The sequence below is a fragment of the Anticarsia gemmatalis genome, chromosome 28, assembly GCF_050436995.1.
Source record: "Anticarsia gemmatalis isolate Benzon Research Colony breed Stoneville strain chromosome 28, ilAntGemm2 primary, whole genome shotgun sequence".
NCBI lineage: Eukaryota > Metazoa > Arthropoda > Insecta > Lepidoptera > Erebidae > Anticarsia > Anticarsia gemmatalis.
In genome coordinates, this window is record NC_134772.1 from 4,253,712 (window position 1) to 4,279,468 (window position 25,757).

At 37.8% G+C, this 25,757-nt stretch overlaps 3 protein-coding genes across 3 annotated transcripts in view; 2 read left to right on the forward strand and 1 right to left on the reverse strand.

The window, feature by feature from the left end:
* Nucleotides 1–25,757, reverse strand: part of LOC142984778 (osteomodulin-like) — a 443,673-nt gene that overhangs the window by 95,302 nt on the left and 322,614 nt on the right. The gene's annotated exons all lie outside the window — the stretch shown is intronic.
* Syt7 (Synaptotagmin 7) overlaps nt 1–25,757 on the forward strand; it is a 679,167-nt gene that overhangs the window by 57,574 nt on the left and 595,836 nt on the right. The gene's annotated exons all lie outside the window — the stretch shown is intronic.
* Nucleotides 16,892–17,767, forward strand: LOC142984742 (uncharacterized). Its single transcript, XM_076132500.1, has one exon. It carries the CDS (start codon nt 16,892–16,894, stop codon nt 17,765–17,767), a length of 876 nt encoding a protein of 291 aa, XP_075988615.1.

Genomic DNA, 25,757 nt, shown 5'->3' on the forward strand with positions numbered 1-25,757 from the left:
AAACATACATAAAATCAGGCCTTTTTCTCACAGGGGTAGGCAGAGACTGAAGAACACCACTTTGTATGGTATAACCTTCTATTGCTCCATTCACATCCATACATCTTGTCATACTGATAACAGATTTCATTCCAGCGGGCTTATCACGTATCTCAGTTGACAGCTAATGTACGTGAAATTGATGGCCACTATTCAGTCCATTGCAGCTTTGACGTAACGTGTTAATCACTATATTCTTAGGGAGAAAACAATGAACAACATAGTGGCTTTCAAATAGTTGTCAACTGAGATACGTGATAGTCCCTCAGATTAAATATCTGAATGCCTTTTATTAACAGATAAACCGATACGAGAAAAGCTGGGAGCTTAACCTAGTAAAACAATAAATGAATAACAAAGACATACTTAGCTTACACGACGCGACGTGACGTCACTCGCGTGTTACATCCAAGGACATGTTACACTCATTTAATATACAGCGATATGTTTTATTTATCTTGTCACTTGTTATTGTGTATTTTGTCTAGTTTTGTAGGCTAAGTATGTTATATTTAAGGTGGTGTTTTTAGTGCTCAATTACCCTTTTTTATGAAGTCTCCGTGTTAAATTACGTGTTTTCTAAGTTGGTTCTAACTGTATGTTGATATATGATAATCTAAGTACATTTTAACCGTGGTACTATCAGGGTATTTATAAAAAAACTTATTAAATAACATATTTAACTTATTGTGATTTCTGACACCACTTTTTTTAAAGAGAAGTTTGAGTAATTATATATGTTGAGCAGTGAGAGTGTAAAATACAGACCAACTTTAAGACAATTTTTTAATTACCATGTAAATGAAATCATTCGACTAATTTTGATAAACTTGCCTGACTGATAGATTGCATGCCCATTAAAAATTATGCTACATTTCTTCAAAATGTAATGCTAAATTTGTTTTTTATATATGTATATACGATACTTACAACTCATAGTTCACAAGGAAGTGAAATCCATCTTAATCAAAATCTTAATTATAATTAACTAAACAATTTAATACATCACCAATAGATTTGAGAGAACATTAGTGTGACGTATTTGATTGATTAACTCGCCTTACAAGTAATTTGTCAAACATGACGTGGTGTAAGCTAAATGTGTTTTAAAGATCGATAGTTTTGTAGTGATTAGAAACAATGAACTTATATCTTTTGAAAGGTTTTGTGTACTTTCTTGGTCTTAGTGAAGTTTTGGTGAATTTTATGTACATACAAACAAATATAAAGTACAATCAGAATCAAAACAGTAACTTATTTCTGAAATAAAAATTCCAAATTTTTTAATAGGTGCCTGAAAGCTGAAATGTTAATCATATAAAAACATTAAGCCAGTTTTAAAAGTTCACATATTCAATTTGAAAATAAACATAAGTTTTTTAAGTCGGAAAGTGCTGAATTGTTATCAAAAGATTATGAATTTTAAATTCATGACTTAAAATTGTGTTTTCGGTTTTCCTATATGTATTTAACATCTGGTAAAAATGAAAATCTCCATATACAAAAATAAATCCACGCAAATTGAACATTTTTATTACTAAAACGTACAAAATTACCTTACTTATACCACTTGAATTAAAGTAATTTTGCTCAAAAAACTAATTAAAAATGTCATTGAACGAACAGTGTCAAACTTTGTTAAAATTACATCGGGTATTACGATTAGATTTCGATTACCAATTTGTAAGTTTAGACAAGTGATGAGGATTGGGACGTATCTGTTACGACGCGACAAAATTGCCCCGGCAAAGTTTCGGCGGCAAAGTTTCATGGGCAAAGTTGACAATTGGGCAAAGTTGTCGAACTGGGTAAAGTTGTAGTTTACAGAAAAAAATACAAAAATGAGAAAATTTGCATAAATAACTGGTATTCTAGTATTAAAAATATTGTTGGATATTTTTTTAACAACATACATGCATAAAATTACGCCTTGTCCCTTAGGGGTAAACAGGGACCAAAGACAAAATTAATCACTAACCCTCTTATTCATAAACACACTATAGACCTATTTTAGTAAAAAAACTACTACAATATGTTTTCTCTTTTTCATTTCGCTAAGGAGTGAAAGAAACGAAACTCTTTATAAGCTTTTCATAACTTCATATATTTGTATGAATAAGAGTGCAAAAGTTAAGATCTCCCATATTTAGGTTAGCGGGTAAATACTAAACTCTGTACGTAGTTTAAACACAGTAGTATATTTTACAGAACAAAATAATACAACGTCTGTATTTAGAGCTAGATTGAAACGCTAGGATTAGGTAATCTAAACATACGCTTACTATAAAGTCTAGATTTGTAATTACTATTTGAAATAAACACAGCTCTACAAACTTACACACAAATATTTTCTCTACATCTGTCGTACGTGTAGAGGTGTCGTCCAATAATTACGTAATGTTTTTAGTCACTTTTCGGACCCCTTTTTTCGCCTAAATGCGTACTATGATTTAGATATCTCTGCTTTGAAAAATCCCTTTCTATCGGAAAAATAAACTCAGAAAGCAAATTAAATTAATATGTTGCTCTAAGTCAATAAAATATCTGTGATTTTTGTTCGGGAATAAATGCGAAGATGCATTTTGTTTTTGGGCTTGATTGACATTTTGATACAATTTGTTGTTAGGCAGCCAGTTTAATAACTGAAAGTTAGCAGTAACTTTTATATAAAGTAAAATATAAGATATTGATAACTATCAATCTTTATATATATAATTCTTCTGTAAGTGTGTATGTCACTGAACTTCTCTTAAACGACTGGACGGATTTTGATGATTTTTTTTGTGTGTGTTCAAGAGGATCTGAGAATGGTTTAGATTATTAAAAAAAGTTTAAAATTTTCAAATTAAAGACGTGTAGACAGGACAACGTCAGTCGGGTCCGCTAGTATCTTATATTTTGAATGTATTCTTCAATAAAATGATAATCAAACCCGTACTACCTCACTATAACACCTCGTTACTTTGATTTTCTTCGAGCTCCCCTTTTCGAGCTTCACGTCATTACTGGCCTCCCGTACTTCAACAACGATCTTACATAAGCAATTGTCCTAGATAGAGTTATTTACTGTTCAAGGTCACATTGAAGTAAATAAAGGTATTCAGGACTGATTTACATTTTACGATATATATTGTGAATAGGGAATGTTTTCAGAAGCTATTGAGAGTACAAGGTTGTATGTATATTTGAATTTGAAGGAAATCGTTGGTAATTTTGAAGGATATTGCAAGTGTGGAGAATTGTGAATATTGAGATAAATATAGTTTATTGGTGAGAGACAAATTTTAGCTATATCTGTTCTCTTTATCCTTCGCTTCAAGCTATGAGGTTATGATATAATTAAAGAGTGCTTTTTAACCATCTTAAAAAATGAAGGACAAATAAAATAAACAAGTCAATGAATTTCAGGCTAAAAATAACGAAAAAATAATCTCTATTGATATTGTTTTTCAGTGTGATAGCCGAGTGGTATAAGTTGACACCTCCCACGCAAGTGGTCGCAGGTTCGAACCCGAGGCAACACACCAATGACTTTTCGAAGTTATGTGTGTATTAGAAATAATGCCCTTGCCCAGCAGTGGGACATTAAGGGGTTAAAAAAAATATGTTTTTCTTAGATTAATTGCTCGAACTTCGTCTGCGTTAAAACGACAGCAGCAGTATTGATACAATTTTGCAGAAAGATATATTGTCATCCATCTCAGAATATCACATTCTCAATATAAAATATTTTTTACGTATCTTTTGTCAAGTATTTCTAAAGTAGTAACATTTTTGAATCCTTGCCTTTTTTTTTTTCGTCAGGAAAATGCATTACTACATGTCCCGCTCCAGGGAGGTAGCGGGGGTCTGTCGGGCTCTCCCGCCGGCTAGGCGTTCCGGCTTTTAAATTTGGGCATACCGACTAAAAACCTGACGGTGTTCCTTCAACTGTCACCATAAAGTGGCCAGGACGCGGTACCTCCAATTGGATACTCCGCGTCATTTGGATCCTTGCCTGCCCCTAAAGGAAAAATTCGTGTTGTAACGTATGTAATGATATAAAATAATTAACAAAATATGCTAAAACACTTATTATTAATAAAAGATATCTTATTACAGTAAAATTAATAACTATGCTCAAACAATCAAAACACAATCCATAGAGATTATAATTTTGAAAATACAATGACTATAATAGAGACCTGTATTAAAACAAAGCACTACTCAAAATGAATACTTAATTGTATAGACTAGTGTATGTCTGTATCTATGTCTGCTTTTAAGCCCTATTTAACTTCAAAGTTTGAGTGATAGATAAACATAAATAAAATAAATTACTACTACTGGGCAAAGGTCTCCTCTCGCAATGAGAGAGGGGTTAGGCCTTGAGCCCACCACGCTAGCCAAGTGCGGGTTGCGGACTTAACATACCTTCAAGAACAGTAACAGTTCTAAAGAACTCTCAGGCATGCAAGGTTTCAGCACAATGTTTTCCTTAACCGTTGGAACGAGTGATAATTATTTATAATACACACATAACTTTGAAAAGTCATTGGTGTGTTGCCTCAGGTTCGAACCATCGACCAATTGCCTGGGTGTTGCCAATATAATATATTATATAATATATATGTTACTGTAAAAGCCCGGACTGTGGTAAATCCTAAGATTTTTCGGTAAAACCTAAGATTTACCAACTCTCAATGGTAAAAGTCCGAACAAGCCAGAGTTTAAAAACTATGTTACGATATATAAAAAAATCCTCCTTCATAACTATGTTTATAACTATTTCACGGTATAATTATATACTGTGACATACTTATAAAGAAGGAGTTTTGGGCAAAGTGACATGGGTAGGTTAGGTTAGAAGGCTAAGGTGGGAGCGAGCAAAGCGAAGCTCCCACCTTAGCCTTCGTGGTTTTTTTTTTTTTAAACCACCCAGAAGGAGGAGCCCCGCGAAGCGGGGCTCCGGCGACATCTCGACATCATCAAGTTAATATAGGTAAAAGTTCGAAATAAAAGAATTGTTCGGACTTTTACCATTGCGAGTTGGTAAATCTTAGGTTATACCGGAAAATCTTAGGATTTACCACCGTTCGGGCTTTTACAGTAACATATACAAATAATAATATACCGATCGAATTTCTCTGCTTTTAGCACAAACAAAAACACTGACGAATATTATCAGTATATATCACAAAGTCTTTCAAATTCAATAGTCAATTTAATTCTATTCAGTGAATATGATTATATTTACAAACCCTAAATATTCTATATTGATAGTAAAGTATTCATGTTTACTTTAAGTGTTAACGCTTTTACAAGCATTTTAGTACTTGTAATAACGTGTGATTAAATCATAGGCTTGATCATTTAATTTGTTTCAGTATTTTAAATTTTCAAATTATTTTCAACTATTTATGTAACGGGGCGCTACTTAGTCTTTTTGAAAAAAAAGAGTATAAGTTTGACTCCAGGTCTTTTACTATCATATATCAGCCTAGCCTTTCCTCCAACTATATTGTAGTCGGCTTCCAGTCTCACCGGATCTCTACTAAGTTCTCGAACTAAACCACTGCTCAATATGAATATTTCATATTATCTTAAGTTTACTGTAGCAAGTAAGAACACGTCTCAATTTGCATACTTTTGACTATACATTATAATAATATATTCAACGCATATACCCGACCTGTAATTTACACTCGAACCAAATTGGGACCATCCGGAAATTCAATATTTTCGGAAAATATCTCGTGGAATGTGTATTATTGTAACTAATAATTATGGAGTCTCAGGTTCAAATCCCGAATTACGTAAAATTTAAGAGTTTGCTTAGTTCTAGTGTATGATAAGATGTATGATCTACACTATACTAATATTATAAAGCTGAAGAGTTTGTTTGTTTGTTTGAACGCGCTAATTTCAGGAACTACTGGTATAAAATGGATGACTTTTACCATTTCTACAAGAACCGAACTTCAGCATACATACATACATAGTTATGTATTTATTATGTATGTATGTGCCATTTACTTAATACTCCTTTGATTTTGTACGATATTTAGATACGCTAGTGTCCTTACTTGGGTAGTATTGAGTATTAGTCGTCTCGCCCGACTTCGTTCACGAGTGAATTGAATCTATAAAATTTTGATTTTAAGGAGTCAAAAGTATAACTTATTTCTAGTCAACAGCCTAACACAAAGGAGAGTTATTTGGCTATACAATTTACTAGTCAGTTTATAAACTGGATTTAATACAAAAGAAACCCCGGGAAATCTATTCACATAAGGAAGTCGCAGATAAAATCTTACTTCCATACTGTATGTCTGCTTAAACTGCTGAACCCATTTTGATAAAATTTATAATGAAGATAGTTGAAGATTCAAGATCAAACATTACCTACTTTTCTTTATTACAATCAATTCCAAAGAAACTGAAATATGGATCGAAGTTTTCTAATTGAGGAAAGCCACATATCTTTGCTAGTATAAAATATTTTTAAAGTTTCCTTGTACAAAACATTCTTGGAATACAACATGGTAAGTTAAACAGGAAGTAATTTATGCTTCACTATAGTTTGAGTGCGGTATTAGCGTGCTGCACTTAACACATAAATATGCCGGCGCTTTCATAATACAAGCTATGCAACGTTTGACGTCAAAATGTGATAGATATTTCGTGTAAAACATTTTAGAGAAACACAAGTACTTTAGTGTGACTTTGTTCGCGTGGTTTGTTACTTAAGACTGAATTTTTATGCAAGCTTTCATAGCCTTTTTATCCCCTTAGGAGGTGCCTATTGAGGCGCCCGTAGCCAGTTGCGCTCACCGGTCGGTAAACGATCTATGGGTGAAGCAAACCTTGGCGCGGTCATTCCATAGATGTGTGACCGCATAGTGGTATTTGAACATAGCGTCTCCGTGCTTGGGAGGGCACGTAAAAGTCGGTCCCGGTTATTCTCAATTAAGATAACAGTCGTTAAGCCACGTCAAAGGCCTTCGGGCGGCTTGAACAACTTTGACGCTAGGTTGACCACTAACCATACGGCAAGAAGAAGATCCCCTTAGGGGTGGAATTTATCAAAATCCTTTCTTAGCGGAGGTCTACGTCATAACATCTACCTGCATGTTAAATTTCAGTCTGATCCGTCCAGCGGTTTGGGCTGTGCGTTGATAGATCACTATTTTTGTCACCTTGGAGTTATATTAGGTCGGGGAAAATGTATGAACTTGTAATAAAATCTCTTTGGCATCAAGAATCACAAATGAATACTCGGTTCATTAGATTTCTTTCAGTGAGCTAGTGAGGTACCCAAATATCGAGCTTTTTTGTGTAGAGAAAAGATTTTATTACAAGTTCATACATAAGTACTATAATGCGAGAAGACTTTTTCCCGAGCATATACTACTTTGATGAATAATTTCTAATTCTTAGTAACCAAGCGTGACGTAATTGTTTTCAGTTACGTAATTAACCAACAGAAATAATGAATTTTAAATTTTATGGGCTTTAGACCGCAGAGCGTTTGGGCTTAAGCGGCTTATAAAGGGATGTAGAACCCACATAATTATATTATTTGTTTGTTTATTAATGTATGACTGTTTTTGTATTCTTTCTTTATTATCGTATGGTTAGTGGTCAACCTGGTGTCAAAGTTGTTCAAGCAGGTTGAAGGCCTTTGACGTGGCTTAACGACTGTTATCTTAATAAAATAGACAACAACAACCGACTTTTTACGAGAAATCCTTAACAGAAGAATTTTCATAATAGACAAACAAGCAACTTCCGACGTTCAAGAGGTCTCAGGTTCGATTTGCTGTTAGATTTTGCTTGTAGACCAGAGTTTAGTAGTGTATAATAATTATGGTATTAGGAAATTGAGAAACCCTCTAAGATGGCTTAGCGTGATGTTATATTAAAGAAACCACAATTTCTCTACCATTTTTTGCTCTGGTAACACAGATTTAATAATTTTGTAAGCTAGCAACTCCTACTAAAACTTATTATTTGCGTGTGGTCAACTTTGTCTTAAAGTTATTTAAGACTCTTGGAGGCCTTCAAGGGTCTTAAGGTTTTAGTTAAATAATCATAAAGACAGTATTTTTTTCACTCCCTTAAGTTAAAAAAACCGCAGACGGACATTTGTGATACTAAATATATAACTCTGTGGCGCAGTCGTGTATGTGAAAAATTCAGGTAATACTTTTTGGCCCGAAACGGATTCGAGCCCGGAACCACTGCCCAGCAGTCGTTTCGGGTTCGTAGCAGTTTAACGTTTCAACAAATCAGACGACGCTTTTGTCGGCAAATGTCGATAAAAATATAGGGTCGTGAGCACGTTCTGATTTGTCGAGTATAGCCGACCGTAGCGGTCAAAGGGTTAATAAAGCTAATATTAAATCAAAAACTACCCCCACTCTAATCAGATTGTCGTTCAAGGACTCCACACCCTCGCCTCCACACACAGGCCATCCATCCCCCGGCAATCCCCGGAGACGTCGCCTATTTTCCCACGATATCGTCGCCAGATAGGAATTATCTTAAAATTGAATTTTGTAGCAAGATCGCGGTATGGGAAAATAGTTTAGGTATTTTGTGTTTGAAATTTCTTTATAACTTTTAAGCTTTCGCGTTGCGTCTATACTAATATTATAAAACTGAAGAGTTTGTTTGTTTGTTTGTTTGAACGCGCTAATCTCAGGAACGACTGGTCCGGTTTGAAAAATTCTTTCAGTGTTAGATAGCCCATTTATCTAGAAAGGCAAACGAAAAATGTTACAAAAACGGGGAAAATTTTGACTCATTCTCTTAGGTAACGCAAGCGAAGTTGCGCGGGTCAGCTAGTGTTATATAATAGGGATTACAGGAAATAACGCGAACACGCATTTTATCTTAGAATGCTTGACTTTTTATGTTCGTTGTTTGTATGTTTGTAAAAGTCCCCGCGACACAAGATCAATTCTTAGTGCGGGAGTTTTCTTTAAGTAAATTTAAGTTAATTTAAAAGAAAAACAAATGGTCCTTACTGTCCTACTGCTGGGCAAGGGTCTCTTTTCGAATTTGAGGAAGAGATCAGGCTTTGAATCCAAGAAATCATTTTTTTTTTTCTAATTTTTGGACTTGATTTTAAAATGCTATTTAGTTTTAGAGACATTTTTCTCTTTTAAAATTTAGCCTCTTGAACAATAGTTTAATTTCTGTCTTCATTTAATAATATTTACACCATAGCACTTGTTCTTTAAAGCTACCAGGCAAGGTCTCAAAACACTGCCTTGCGGCACTCCTAAAACAACGTACTACACAAATACATTACGAACTTCATCCAACATTGTCATATTTTGACAAGCTCGCCTCCAATTATATGAAAGTCAACATTATTAAAGCTAAGAACACACTGAGTGCAAAGAACAGTGTAGAGGAATTTCGCTTTACTGCGCTGGCTTTAAAATAAATCGAGAGTAATAGACAGTAAAACAATAACGATTCTTTCCTACTGCTGGATCTTTGAAAGGTCCCGAACTAATTTAAAATAGTCCACATAAAGAAAATAATACGAATTTTTTTAACTATTGTTTTTGAGGTACATTTAGCAGCAGTTTATCTATTCAATAGCGTTTAAACTCATATAAAAAAAACGCCATTGAATAGATAAACTACCGCTAAATGTACTCAGAAACCGGGGGTTAATGCATCAAGGCATTCTCTACCAGTCAACCATTAGATATCCTGCTAAGTCCCATTTACTTTTTTCCCAATAGCGAATATACCCTCGTTTTTGCCTCTCCCAGTGTAGTCTAAGCTTTATTAGGAGTTGTTTGCACAGCTGTTCTTCGTTCCGTTTGTGATCTGAAAGTAAGGAACTGAACGTTAATGTCTGTAACTGTTTGTTAGACTTTGATGTAATTGTTGCAGTTTTTGAGTCCGAATTTACAATACAATTTTCATCAACTTTGGCCAGCAGTTTCTGCATGAAAGATATAGAAGAAAAATAAGTAGATGAGAAATTATTTATGAACAAAAGTTCTTCCATCATTTTTCCTTTGTGGCGCTGTGGTTAAGGTAATCGCTACGTTACTACCAGTGTGTCGTGAGTTCGATTCCCGCACAGTGTGAGTCTTAGGGCCTGGTCTTCTTTGTGTCCGTTGTTTGTATGTTTGTAAAGGTCCCCACAACACAAGAGCAATCCTTAGTGCGTGAATTGCCTTTATAAAACAAAAAAAACAAAGGAAGGTCAGGCAGTTGACTTCCGTGCCTTATGGTCGGTCTTGAATCTGAGGTCTCATCGGTTGTAACCTATACCGCCTTTCTACAAGTGAGTCACTTTCAAACCTATAGGACCTATATAAATAAATAAATAAAAAATATCATCATATTATATCGTATACATATAACCCTTACGTAAGTTACAACATGATACCCCTCGGTAAGACTGGTTATCAGACTTTCTGGTAACGACTATTAAAGATCTTTAAAAATGACAGCTAGGACCCACATTATGACGCGCTTTCCAAAACACGGAATGTATAATATCATTATCATATACCCATCCATAGGCCAACCTCGGCAAGCGTAGCTTAACCAGAGATATACGCACAGCTGTTACATAGCCACGTGCTCCGCCACTTTAAACTATACTTAACCCAAAAACCCTGCACTATTCAGATAAGAAAATATCCACATTTTAGGTTAAACTCTAACCTTCCACAAAGAAGGTTTCCTTCAATAGGCTTTGATAGCCAATCATGTATCAGTTAGGCTTTTGTCAAGTAAATTGAAAGGGAGGGTTAAGGGTAGTGACGTCATGGACGTGTCTTTTATAGAGAAGTTTGTAGTGAAAGGTTTGTGAGAGCTATTTTCAAACGTTATCTATAGTATATAATAAATTAAATAGTAAGAAAAAATTATCACTTGCTCTAACGGTGAAGGAAAATAATGTGAGGAAACCTTGCATGCCTAAAAATTTGTTAAATATATTTATTAAGGGCATGCAGAGTCCCCAACCCGCACTTGGCCAGCGTGATGGACTTAAGGCCTTACCCCTCCCTTATTACGGTAGGAGACCCTTGCCCAGCAGTGGGACATTAATGAGTTAAATTTATTATTATTTCCTATATTATTAGAAGAAGAAGAGCATGGCTTAGTTAAAAAACAGCCGCGCGGATCGATCTCTGAGGTTAAGCTACGCTTGCGACGTTGTTTTGTGGATGGAAGACCATCTTATACATATCGAGTTCCTCCGTATATCGGAAGGCACGTTTAATTGTGGGTCCCGGCGTTAACAGTAGTCAGAAGCTCGAAAGTCTGATAACCATGCTTACCGAAGGGTATCGTGTTATAACCCAGGTAGCTGGGTTGTGTAGGACCCAAAGGCAGTCGCTCCATGTAAAATACTGGTATACTGCTGCATCTGGTGAGACTGGAAGCCGACTCTACTACAGTTGGAAGAAAGACTAGGGTTATGTGCAGTCAAACCATGACATAATATAATTTACATTATTATACTCTAACGTTATAATAATTTGTGTTCGTAAACGTAAACAATGTGTATTTTTATTCAACCCAGTTAGCCTCTTTGTTCAGCAGGCGTGAATAATTTACTGCTAATAAAAATAGGCTGGTTTACTTTATAAAGAAGTATGTTATAACATATAATTTATTTACACATAAATACATAACAGGTGTTTTTTAAATATGTACACGTTTCGCCATTTACAATGCCAGTAATAGCCATGCCATGTAATAGGTGCCAAGCATTGCCAGGCTCCGAACAACTTTTTTCTTTTTAATAACCCATTACTGTCCCACTGCTGGGCAAGGGTCTCCTCCCGTAATGAGGGAGGGGTTAGGCCTTGAGTCCACCACGCTGGCCACGCGCGGATTGGGGACTTTGCATGCCCTCAATAAATGTACTAATAAATTTTTAGGCATGCAAGGTTTCCTCACAAAGTTTTGCTTTTATGTTCTGCTACTATTGAGAAAAACATGTAATTAGAAAATGCATATAGTACTTTGTCCGTTTCGTGAATTGAACCCGACACCTCATGGTCGGTTAATCTGTAGATATTGCCATAGAGACAGTAAAAATTATGAAAATCTTTACAGACACTTCAGCAAAACAACAACAATAAATATTTTTTGCAGAAATCTTTCAATCTATTGACCTACATTTTATAGAACACTGTAAAGTACATGCATTCTACAAACTTAGATCCCGGATAAAGAAGGATTATCCGTTTTCTTCGAAACTATTGAAAATTCTTTAGAACGGCCACTGGTGGGAAATATTGCATTTTACATTACTATGAGTTATCGTATTGGATTCAATTCAGTGGTTTGAAAGATTTATTGTGTTTTCTGGGATAAAACCACTTGGTAGAAAAATTGGTAGACCGATTTGTAGCGCGATTATCTTTTTTAGAAAGAAAATAAAGCACGTGTATTTTTCTTTACAGTAAGAATATGAGCTCATAACGACACTCATGTTTAACTTAATTAAAAGTACGCAACACATTGTAACGTTTTAATTATGCAAATAGACTCATTAAGAGCAGCACCCTATTATTATATGTGTAACAGCTTTTAACATTTACCGGTAGCGACATCTGTCGTGAGTTTTAAACAACATTTACATACATGCATAATATCACGCCTGTTATACTCGAAGCTATAGGCACACGTACATGAAATGCACTGATATTTAGTTATTAATTATGTTAGTTCTACGTATTTCCTTCTCGTCGTATGGTTAGTGGTCAACCTAGTGTCAAAGTTGTTCAAGCCACCCGGAGGCCTTTGACATGGCTTAATGACTGTTATATTAATTGACAACAACCAGGACCGACTTTTTACGTGCCCTACTAAGCACGGAGACGCCCAGATCAAATACCACTATGCGGTCATCCATCTATGGAATGACCGTGCCAAGGTTTGCTTAACTCACAGATCGCTTACTGACTGGTGAGCGTAACTGGCTATGGGCGCCTGAATTCTTCTCACGAGCAACAGCTTTTCCGAAACTGTGGTAGATTAAAAATGCTACTAAGATTTCTATTATTACTACTCCTATTAATTATTACTACTACTACTACTATTAAAAGTTTATAAAATAAAACATATTAGAATTTGACTTCAAGCATTTTTATCGGTATTTTTCTTTCAAAATCGTGCCACAACAAAACTGTCCTATATCTTGCATACATGTTTCCAATAAATAATAACACGAAAAGACATTGACAAATGAGGCATACATGCAAGAAAAACGACTTACCACGGAAACCGCGACGTCGCGTGTGAAAGCCGTACAGGCGTTTTTACATAACGGCTTAAATAAAGCTGTCAGAATGACAGTTATTTGACAGTTGACTGATATTGACAGATAGTGGGGAAGTGTTTTTTTGAAATTCTATGGAAATGTTTTGCGTAGAAAATAGATTTTTATGAAAAAATTAAGGCCACTACATAAACTTAGAATTGCTCTTGTCACGGGTACTTTTACAAACATACAAATAACGGACATTAAAGCGCAAACAGACCCGAAACAAGTAGTTGTGGATCTTAAAATGAATTGTTTCGTATGGGAATCGAACCATTTTTCAAATCGGACCAGTAGTTCTTGAGATTAGCGCGTTCAAACAAATAAACTCTTCAGCTTTTCAGCTTCGTCCGATTTGAAAAATTGTTTCAGTGTTAGATAGCCCATTTATCAAGGAAGGCTACAGGCTATATATCATCACGCTACGACCAATAGGAGCAGAGTATCAGTAAAAAATGTCACAAAAACGGGGAAAATTTTGACCCATTCTCTCTTATGTGACACAAGCGAAATTGCGCGGGTCAGCTAGTATTAGGATATGTAGTAGATATTAGATTTTTTTCTCGACAGGGAGGCAGAATGGTAAAACAACATCTTTATTCAATTAATTAGTCACGTAGTTTCTGAAAATGCTATTTTTACGCTGAAAATATTGACCTTTTACTTTACCTAGGTCCTAATAAAATATTAAACAACAATAAAAAGAAACTCCCGAAACAAGTGCCAACAAATAACCTAAAGTACCTCGGCCAGATTCGTTCATGTAATATTTAACACTGGCAGTCTCCTAAGTGGTATAGATTGATGATAAACTTACCAATTTATTACTAGTCGTTCGGCTAGACTTTGTTTCAGTTTTTCATTTATTCATTTGATTGTTGGGTACTGTTCGAAATGTCAAAAGATGTTTTTATAATAAAATAAAATAAGTCAATTTAACCCATTTACTGTCCCACTGCTGGGCAAGGGTCTCCTCCCGTAACGAGGGAGGGGTTACGCCTTGAGACCACGCTGGCCTAGTGCCGGTTGGAGACTTTGCATGCCCTTAATGTATTTATTAAACAAATTTTAGGCCTGCAAGGTTTCCTCACGATATTTTCCTTCACCGTCAGACTAAAGATGTTTTTGGTGCAAAGAATTTCGTTGTTATTGGTGGTACCCAAAGGATAAAAACGGGACCCTATTTACTGAGACTTGGCTGTCTGTCTATCACATGAACCGTCAAAGTCAGACTTAAAATTTTCACAGATTTTGTATTTTTGTTGCTTCGATATAACAACATACGACATTCTATTTCCCAACTCGCACTTGGCTGTTTTTTTTTTATCTACACAACTATTTATTGGCTGAACCATAATATTTGTTTATTTAATTTTTATCTTTTCAGGTAAGGAGCTATACGTCTTGTCCAGTTTAAAAGTCCCTACGAGGCGCAGTAATTATTTACTAACAAGTAAGTTATTTTATTTATATCGCAAGTAAATGAAGCATTTTTTTACATCAGGCAAAAGTAACTGTGTTACTTATAACATTTAAAAATCTGCGTATCATATACGTAAAACAATTTCGTACGTAACGCATTTATTTGCAATTTATAGAAATTTAAAACATAAAACATAATGAATGCGTAGCCACGTATTTTATATTAAAAATAAAAAATATCGTTTACATAGTACATAGTCTGACGACTAAACAGAGAGCCTCGTTCATTCAAGGATTGAGAGTAACTAAGCAGCCAAATTTAGAATTTAGAACGTTATTTTCTCCAAGACTTATGCAGCGGGAAGTTGCCTGTTTGCTAGGACTTATCTTTGGATTTACTGTTTGTTTGTTTGTCGTATGGTAAGTGGTCAACCTAGTGTCAAAGTTGTTCAAGCCGCCCGAGAGGCCTTTGACGTGGCTTAACGACTGTTATCTTAGTGACAACAACCGGGACCGACTTTTTACGTGCCCTCCGAAGCACGGAGACGCCCAGCTCAAATACCACTATGCGGTCACCTATCTATGGAATGACCGCGCCAGGGGTTGCTTAACCCACAGATCGTTTACCAACCGGTGAGCGCAACTGGCTATGGGCGTCTCAGCGCAACTGGCTATGGAATGGATTTACTTAAGTAGTAGTGTCCTTTTGGCCAATATTCGGCTACGGGGGCCAGTTTCATCGAAACCAGCCAACTGTGCAGAACTTTGTTTAAAGTGGCCAAGTGTGTGCATTATACACCAGTAATTTTTTGGACCGACCTAAGATTCAAGCCGGAGACGTCGACGCAATCGCATACCATAATTAAAATTGCGTATTTTTTTTTTAACCTATACTGTCCAATTAAATAAATAAATAAATATAGTGGGACAATTCACACACGGTCATTTGATTCCAAACTAAGCAGAGCTTGTACTATGGTAACCAAATAACTGATAAACATACTTATATACTTCTAAATACATACTTATATAGATAAATTCACAACCAGGCTCAGAACATATACTCGTGCTCATCACACAAAGATATGTCCCGGGTGGGATTCGAACCCACCACACGCGGCGCTACGGTTGTCGCGGCGAGGTGACCGCTTAAACCACTGCGCCAAAAAGGTCTCCCCCAAACTCCTCCACCGGTCTATATCCTCAGCCATCTCTTGCCACCCTTCCAGATAGGTGTCCAAATCGTCACGCCAACGTTTCCTCGGCCTGCCTCGCCGTCGTCGTCGACCTTCAGGCATATAAAATTGCGTATACTCTAGATAAATCGTGCATCCCAAAACTCTTTACTAAGTTGTCGGGTTATAAACTACAAAATTATTCAAAACAGTTTTATAGTCTAATAAACTTTTATTTTCGCTTGACATTGTAAATCGTGCAGACCTGTGTCAGGCACGACTGATATTTTACAAGTTAAATGGTTTAAAATTTGATTTGTGACTGTCATAGCACATCAGCCATGTTTTGAAGGTCAGGTGCGTAGTACTCGTAACCGGCGGTCCTGTATGACAACATGTAGGTATGTGAATGAAGCAAGGGAATTTTGTTACGATCGTACTAATTGGGGTTTTTTGATCTCTGGCTATTATGGGAAAAAGGCGTAAAACTTAGAAGTAAAATATACGGGCGCGGTAACCAAGAGGTTTCAGGTTCGATACACAGGTTAAAGAAAGTGTGAATAGTATTTTTGTTTTTATACTAAACTAGAGGCCGTCCACGACTTCGTCCGCATGGGAACCCTTCCCACGTAAATCCCGATCCTTCGGGAACTCCAGGATAAATTTCCTTCCCTCCGGACCGCGAAAGCGTTCAGACGTCTGATCTGTACAAAAATTTATTATAATTATATTTAAAGTTTAATTTAAAAGTCAAAAATAGTGAACGTAAATTAGCCCGTGTACCAGGCGCTCAGACACCGCGCGGAAGTGAATCATCCACAAAGCCCGGTAAGCACCGCCTACTTACTAAGCTCCACCTACCGATACAAACAAAGCGCCTGCACAAATTGTAATAGCAATTTGTACTTCGTCGAATACGTTCAACCTGAGTCTTAAAAGTACAATGTCAATGCCAAAAATGCTGCTTACACCAAATAAAGCTGGATCTGACTCTGATTTGTCAAAGAAACAATCTTCTTCCCACGTAACTATAAGAAACAAACGGAAAAATGAGGATGTTTCAAAGGACGACTTTAACGCATTCAAACAAGAAATTAAAGAAATGTTGACTTCTTGGAAGACTGATCACGATATTATACTTGAAGCAATGGACGGCAGATTGAACAAGATGGAGACTACGCTGAGCAGCTTACAAAAAACTAATTGTGATATCGAGAAGTCCTTAGACTTTATAGCACACCAATACGAAGACATGCAACATAAGATCGATAGCCTGGAGAAACAGTGCAAAAATAACCAATCATGCATATCTTCTCTTGAAGAAAAAGTTGAGGAACTGCAACGCAACATAAGAAAGACGAGCATTGAAATTTATAATCTTCCTACTACTGAGAAAGAAAATCAAGCAGACCTAGGACAAAAGATCCTAACTCTTTCCAAAAGTTTAAATCTTGGATTAAATGCTAATGATGTAAGAAATGTTACCCGCGTGCCCGGCAAAAAGGGCACCAATAGATCTGTGGTAGTGGAATTTGCTAATGAGTCCATCAAACAAGCCATTCTCGCTTCCGTCAAGTCATATAACAAATCAAATCCTAGTAAGAAACTCAACGGGTCCCATTTTGGCGCTTGCGGTAACTCCCCTGTATACATAAGAGAACATTTAACGAACAACAATAAGAGATTATTCTACCTAGCGCGAGAACTTTCTAAACAAAAATCGTTCCAATTCTGCTGGACGTCGAATGGCCGAGTTTTCTTAAGGAAAGTGGAAGGTCAGCCGAGTATCATCATTAAGAACGAGGCTCAAATTTTAGATCTTAAGAATGAATGACTACTAATATATAGCGCCCTATATGTTGCTATTGCATGCGTCGGTTATCTTGTTGTAAATTACATGTCCCTACCTTATAAAACTGTGAAATTTTGTTCATACACTTTATGTATCATGATCATATGTTCACCAAATACTAAAACAATATTTCTGAAACTAGTAAGTTGCATCACAAACACAGGCTTATGTTCATGTACTCACCACCACCACGTATTTAAACCAAGGAGAATCCTTCATCTAAACTTTTCATACAGAATATTCCACTATATACAAACTACAAAACTGTTCTTCTTCGCTCATGCCCTTCATGCTAAACAATATGCTATAAACTATGTGCATATCATTGATATAGCAGACAAGAGTAATAGTATGTCAACTATTGCACTCTGTTTGATTCCCAACTTACATTCACAAAGTCATGTATACAGCATACTGCGTCACATATATTATTTGTACCTCAGTTACCTCACCCATACAAGCTCATCCAATGTTTATACTCGTTTACTTATTACACACCTATGTACAACTTAAAACTCGCGCGCATGAAGCCTATAGTCTCTGGGCTATGGAACAGACAATATAAAACCTTGCGATGATGCACGATAACTTGGAAATATGCGATGAACTTGAACAAATAAGCGTCTCCACATGTCACGAATGCTCTGCGGAACAATGTGACTCATTCTTGCGTGCTTCAATGGGTGGGCTAAATATATTACATGTAAATATTCGCAGCATAGGCAATAAAATTAATTTTAATGGTCTCGAAATCTTGTTAGCTCGAATAAAACAGCAAATCCATGTAATTGCTTTATCTGAATGTTGGCTAAGTAAATGTCCCTATCTACCAGAGATTTCTGGTTTTATATCGCACAAGACTGATTACACAAATCAGAACGATGGTGTGGTTTTATACGTGAAAGATAATTTACTAGTATCTGTCGAGAACCCACAGCTAACTAACGCTAACTGTTTGATTCTCAAACTAGCCTCAGAACTGGCCCTTCTTGCAATTTACCGCTCTCCATCATATCGAAATCCTGATGTATTTCTTGATGGCTTAGATGCAATTCTTCAGTCACTTCGAAGCTTTAAAACAGTTATCCTAGTTGGTGATATAAATATAAACATATCTCCAAATACCTGCGATTTTAATTCCGACAAATATTTGAACACCTTAGCGACCCACGCTATGCTGCCGGCACATCTCCTTCCCACTCGTGAAAGCGCCTGCTTGGATCACGTAATAATGAAATCAAATAAACCTGCTGTAACTCTAGTACTTGATTGTTCCATAACAGACCATGCTCCTGTACTTGTCTCCTGTAATTTGATGTCTAACATAAATCATCCGTCGACCCCTTCAACGTCGAAACGGGTCAATATAGAGGCATGTGTTACAGCACTCGAAGCAACAGATTTCTCATCAGTCATGAATGATAAGGAACCAAATAGAGCAGCTTTGAACATGGTTCAACTAATATCTACAGTAGTTATTAATAACACTCATATTCGCAAGATCCCAAGTAGACAACGTGTTAGAAAACCGTGGATGACGGTAGGGCTCCTGAGATGTATACGTAATCGTGACAAACTATGTCAACGTACAAAACGGGACCCATCAAATCTTACCTTAAAGCTCATATACACGCGCTACAGGAATTTTTGTTGTAACCTACTTAAAAATATTAGGCAGAAATATGAACGAGATGAATTTGATAAGTGTCGAAAGAATCCTAAGGCTACATGGAACCTTATCAAATCTATATCGGGTTTCCAAACCAGTAAGTCAACTGCAGTGGAACTTTTAAATGTATCACCCGATCCATTACTTTCAGCTAATTTAGTGAACCGTTTCTTCGCTAATGTGGGTAAAGATCTTGCCTCTAGAATTGTGCATACCGTGGGTAATGAACACGATGCTTTGCACAGCTTGTCTATTGGTCCTAACTCAATGGCTTTATTCGAGGTAAACCATGAGGAAATAGAGAAGATTATTCTCAGTCTTAAGACACATAGCGCCACTGGTTGTGATGGTATTCCGGTCCTTCTAATAAAATCTAGCAGACACACACTTATCCCGGTGATAACTCACGTGCTTAATCTAGCACTCATGGCCGGTGTATTCCCAGCGGTCTTTAAAAAGGCACTTGTTCATCCAATTTACAAGAGTGGTAGCAGAGGCAGTGTCACTAATTATAGGCCGATTTCTGTTCTCTCGGTACTATCCAAAATGATGGAAAAGGTGCTAAATGGTCAATTAATTAAATACCTTAAGACCCACACAGTGATTTCTGAAAATCAATACGGTTTTCGTGCTGGAAGAAGCACGGAGGATGCAGTTCTAGAATTAACAGGTACTATAGCTCAAAATGTTAATAACAACCTAAAAAATATAGCTTGTTTTCTCGATCTTTCGAAAGCGTTTGACACTGTCTCTGTTCCACTCTTACTTGAGAAATTGGACACACAAAAAATCACTCCTCATTTATTTATTGAAAATTAATTTATTTAATCGTTTTTATTAATTATAATCATTTAATAATAGTATATATTTAGCCCTTAAGTACTACAAATAGTAAATACCTAGTACATGTAGTATTAGTGTACTGTTATACACCACCTGCCAGCTGAGCACAATTTTTGCAAGTCACTTCACTCTACACTGCATTATGTCTCAATTAAGTGACATACAGATGACACAGGCGAAGTTGGAGGAATCTTTCTGCAAGAGGATGGCTGAACTCGAGGCGCAGCTCCAAACTGGTGCTGCCAAGGACACGGTGGCTAAGGTTGCAGAGGAGTTCCGCACTTTCCGGGAGCTCATGTTTGGGGTCCTTGGGTTGCTGCGGCAACAAATAAGTGAGTGTGCCCGGATGGTGGACACTATTGAGACCAGGCACCGAAGAAAGGATCTTCTCTTCCTGGGGATCCCGGAGTCAGCAAAGGTTGACCAACAGTTTCTGGCTTCGGAGATCCTTAATAGCAAGATGGGGTTGCCTGATGTCTCAACTGCCGCCATAAGAGTCTGTCACCGGATTGGGGCCCCTGGAGGCAAGCATCACCGACCCGTTCTGGTGCGCTTCACAAGTGCGGACACCCGGAACGCTGTTTGGCGTGCCAAGGCAAAGCTGCGTGGAACGTCTGTCGCCGTAAAGGAGTTCTTGACGCGGACCCGCCAAATTGTTTTCGCCAAGGCACGACAGCACTTCGGTATGAGGGGATGCTGGACACAGGACGGCGTCATTGTGGTGAAAGTTGCCGATGGAAGCCGCCACAAGATCATAACATCCGACGAGCTGAACGCGCTGGCGGCCAAGCATCCAAAGGTGACCGGTACCTCTCATTCCTCCCAGACCGGAGCAGCCAGTGGAAGTGCGGGATCATTGACGGCGATATCTAAGACACGCAAGTAAGACACGCAATGTTTACGTGTTAATTGATTCGATTGTTAGACTGTGCCGTGCTCCAGTTTAGTTTCGCATCCTACGTAACTTGTAGTTTTCGCCGATAATATGTTTACCCACTTTATATATTTTTTTTTATCTACACGCATTGTTACTTTATAACTTTTTATTTCTTCACCATAAACTGTTTTGTTTGACACATGACGTTAATGACTGCGTCGAAGGGTTGTTAGTTGTCAAACTGACAGTCCTTTGATTAGTTAAGTTGCGTTCGGAAATGTGTTTTATTGTTTAATATTTTTACTGTTTTTTTTTCCATTCTTTTTTGTGTTAGCTGGCGGGTGGTGCAGAGATGCAATTTGCACCGTAGTATTTTGTTTTTTTTTTTTATCACTTTTATCTTTATAATTATTTAATTATTTATTACATATATATATTATACTATCATTTATTTAATATTTATACACTATGTCTGATGATGATGCTTCATATGTTTCTGCGAACGACTCCACTACATCCTCGGATAGCTTTTGCTCTACGACAGGCACGCTAGGCGACTTCGTCCGACAGACCTTTGAGCGTTCTGGGATAAATCTATTTAACGTATGTCACATAAATGCGCAAAGCGTGCCTAGCCATTACAATGACCTGCGGGAGGCATTTTGTGATGCTGACGTTCATGCCGTCCTGATTTCGGAGACCTGGCTCAAACCTCACCTTCCTTCAACTTCTTACCCCCTCCCTGGATTCTCTCTCATCCGTAATGATCGGATAGACAGGAGAGGGGGTGGCGTCGCTATCTACCTCAGAAGTGACCTCCCTTATCAAATCGTAGCTTCCTCCTGTCCTAATTACTCCGCTTCCGCCGAATTTCTTTTCTTGGAGGTTTGGGTCAAAGGGGCTAAAATCCTTCTTGGCGTAGTATACTGTCCCCCATCTGTCGACTACTTCTCCAGCATTGAACTAGTGCTGGAATCTTTAGGGTCCGCTTACTCGCATCACATCATCATGGGCGATCTCAACACCGATCTCCTCTCTCCCGGTTCACTCCGTTCCCGTAAACTCCTAGACATTATTAAGTCCGCCAGTCTACATGTTCTACCACTGAATGCCACTCATCACAACACCGAAGGCGATGATACATGGTTGGACCTAATGATTACGTCTGCTCCCACCCTTGCCTCATTTTTTGGTCAATACCCTGCCCCTGGTTTCTCTCATCACGACCTAATTCATTTGTCCTATATCCTCAAACCGCCCAAATCCCGTCCCAAGGTTCTGTACAGACGCTGCTTTGGGCGTATGGACGTAACTAAATTGTGTAGGGACGCTGCGAAAATCGATTGGGAGCAGCTAACGACAGCCCACACAATCGATGACAAGTTAGGCATTTTTTACAAAGCTGTTATTGGGCTGTTTGACGTCCATGCGCCCGTCAGAAAAGTGAAACTCAAGCGACCGCCTGCTCCCTGGATGACTGAAGGAGTTCGTATGGCCATGAGGCGTAGGGATAGGGCATTCGCAAAGTTCCGCAGAGACCGCTGTGACGACAATTGGGTTCGGTTCAAAGTTGCAAGGAACAGATGCAATCAGATGGTACGCAATGCTAAACGCCGACACATTCTCAGTAATCTATCTTCTTCTTCCCCTGCTGATATCTGGAAGTTCCTTGGGACTCTAGGTATCGGCAAACACCGTAGTAACGATCCACAGTGCACGGTTGGTTTGGATGACATCAATACCCACTTCACTTCCTCTGTACCTTTGGATCACCAAACCAAATGCAACACCGTTCGTGCCCTGATGAATTTACCTCGACTCAATTTCGAATCCTTTTATTTTGCTCCAGTTACACCGGAAGATATTAAAAAGATTATCCTGTCAATTAAGTCCAATGCAGTGGGCGCCGATGGCGTTAGTCGTCATATGGTCGTCTCTGTCTTGGATCATCTGCTCCCCGCCATTTCCCATATCATAAATTTCTCCCTTACCTCTGGTACTTTTCCTTCTCTGTGGCGCAAAGCCTACATTATACCGTTACCAAAAATTCCTAATCCCTCAAGTCCAGCTCACTTCCGCCCCATATCGATTCTCCCTTTCCTCTCCAAAGTGCTTGAGGCCTGTGTACACAAGCAACTAACACAGTTTGTGCTTAATAACAACCTCCTTGACCCACTTCAATCTGGGTTCAGACCAGGTCATAGCACTACTTCCGCCCTCCTAAAAGTGACTGGCGATATTAGGGCAGGCATGGAGGATACTAAAGTCACCGTGGTGGCTTTGGTTGATTTCTCGAACGCCTTTAATACCGTCAGTCATGATATCCTTCTCGCCATCCTTTCCCATCTTAACATATCTTCCGGTGCGCTGGATTGGTTTTCCTCGTATCTTCAAGGACGCCAACAGTCGGTTCACATCGGTGAATCTTCATCGAGCTGGCGTGAACTCGACACTGGCGTCCCACAAGGCGGCCTCCTCTCTCCACTACTGTTTTCAATTTTCATTAATCTTGTGACTAAAAACCTTCAGGGAGCGTATCATCTGTATGCGGACGACTTGCAACTCTACTCGCAAGGAACAGTGGATTCTATAGCCTCAGTTGTCGCCACGTTAAATAACGACCTCGAGCATGTCAAGTGTTGGTCGATGAAATTCGGCTTGGCTGTTAATCCTACCAAATGCCAGGCTATAGTTGTAGGAAGTAATCGTAGCATTAGTAGGTTAGATCATAAGCAGGTACCACCAGTTGTATTTAATGGCTCTACCATAGAACTGACCCCTACCGTAAAAGATCTTGGCCTGTACTTGGACTCAACTTTAAGCTGGAGAGCCCAAGTTTCTAATGTTTGTAAAAGGGTCACTGGCATACTGAGGGCTCTTTATCGTCTTAAGAACTTTTTACCTTCTAGGACTAAAGCTATGCTTGTGCAGACCTTAATCTTCCCTCTGATCGACTATGGTGATGTGTGTTACTTTGACCTGAATGCAGATCTCCTCAACAAACTAGACCGTCTTCTTAACAACTGCATTCGATTCATCTTCAACCTCCGCAAGTATGATCATATATCTACTTATCGCTCCCAACTTAGGTGGCTGCCTATTCGTGAGCGTCGTCACTTACGTGCACTCACGACTCTCTTCTCTTTTCTCTCTTCTTCTACTCCCCCAGCCTACCTAACTCCCTACTTTCAATATCTGTGCGACAATCACAACCGTAACCTCCGTTCCTCAAACAATCTTCTTCTTCTATGTCCATCTCACACTTCTGGGTTTGTCAACTCTTCCTTTCCTGTCCAATCGGTTTTATTATGGAATGCGCTCCCTCTTGAAATCAGGATGTCCACTAACCGTCATACGTTTAAGATCAAAGTGCGGAATCTCTTGTTAAAACAAGTAGCAGAATCGTCACACTCGTCTTAGTTTTTATTTATGTATATTTATTATTCATAATGTATATATATTGTATAATTCAGTATATAGTTTATTTTATTATTTATTTATGTATAAGGGTATATATATGTATTTAATATTTCTTATTTGTTAATCATTATGTATGTATAAACCTATCTATATTTAAGTACACGTACATACATGACCTTATTTTTATTTATTGGTAAACCTGGTTCTTAACGTCCTTTATTTTTATTTTTTTAAACACCTACTTCTTTCAATCTCTGCATCACCCTAAGGTAGACTGGTAGATAATGCCTTTGGCATTAAGTCCGCCTATATACACATGTATATGAAGTTTAAAATAAAAATAAAAAAATAAAAATAATAAATTGGAACGTCTGGGAGTCAGAGGACTTAGTCACAAGATTTTTAAAAGTTATCTCAGTGAGCGTAGTCAAGTGGTTAAAATTGGTGACATCATTAGCAACGATGAGCTATTAAGTTACGGAGTTCCACAGGGTAGTGTTCTCGGACCTACCTTGTTCCTAATATACATAAATGACCTCTGCCGCCTTACCCTAAAAAACACCAAAATAATCACCTATGCTGATGACACGGTAGTACTCACTCATGGAAGGGACTGGCTTGAGACACGGTCGTATTTGGAAGAGTCTTTACGGACTATTACTAAGTGGCTACATAATAATATTCTCACCCTTAACTTAGAGAAAACCAAATTTATCACATTTGCCCCAAAAATAGCTTCTCAACCAAATTCACCATTTATACTGACTGCTCATACTTGCACCACAGGTGACAATTGCCAGAGCTGTACGCAAATAACGCGTACATATTGTATTAAGTACTTGGGTGTTCAGTTAGATAGCACATTATCATGGAAGGACCAAATACAGACGACAGTGGCCAGAGTGCGAAAGTTAATTTTTGTATTTAAAAATTTAAGAACATCGGCTGACTTGCCCACGCTTCGTACAGTCTATTTTGCCTTGGCTCATTCTGTACTCACTTACTGCATCACAGTCTGGGGTGGTTCTGGCAAGTGCCTTCTACTTCGTTTAGAAAGAGCTCAGAGGGCAATTCTGAAGGTAATGACGCGTAAACCCATTCGTTTTCCCACAGCTGAGCTGTATACTGTATGCAAGCTTCCGACAGTCAGACAATCCTTCCTT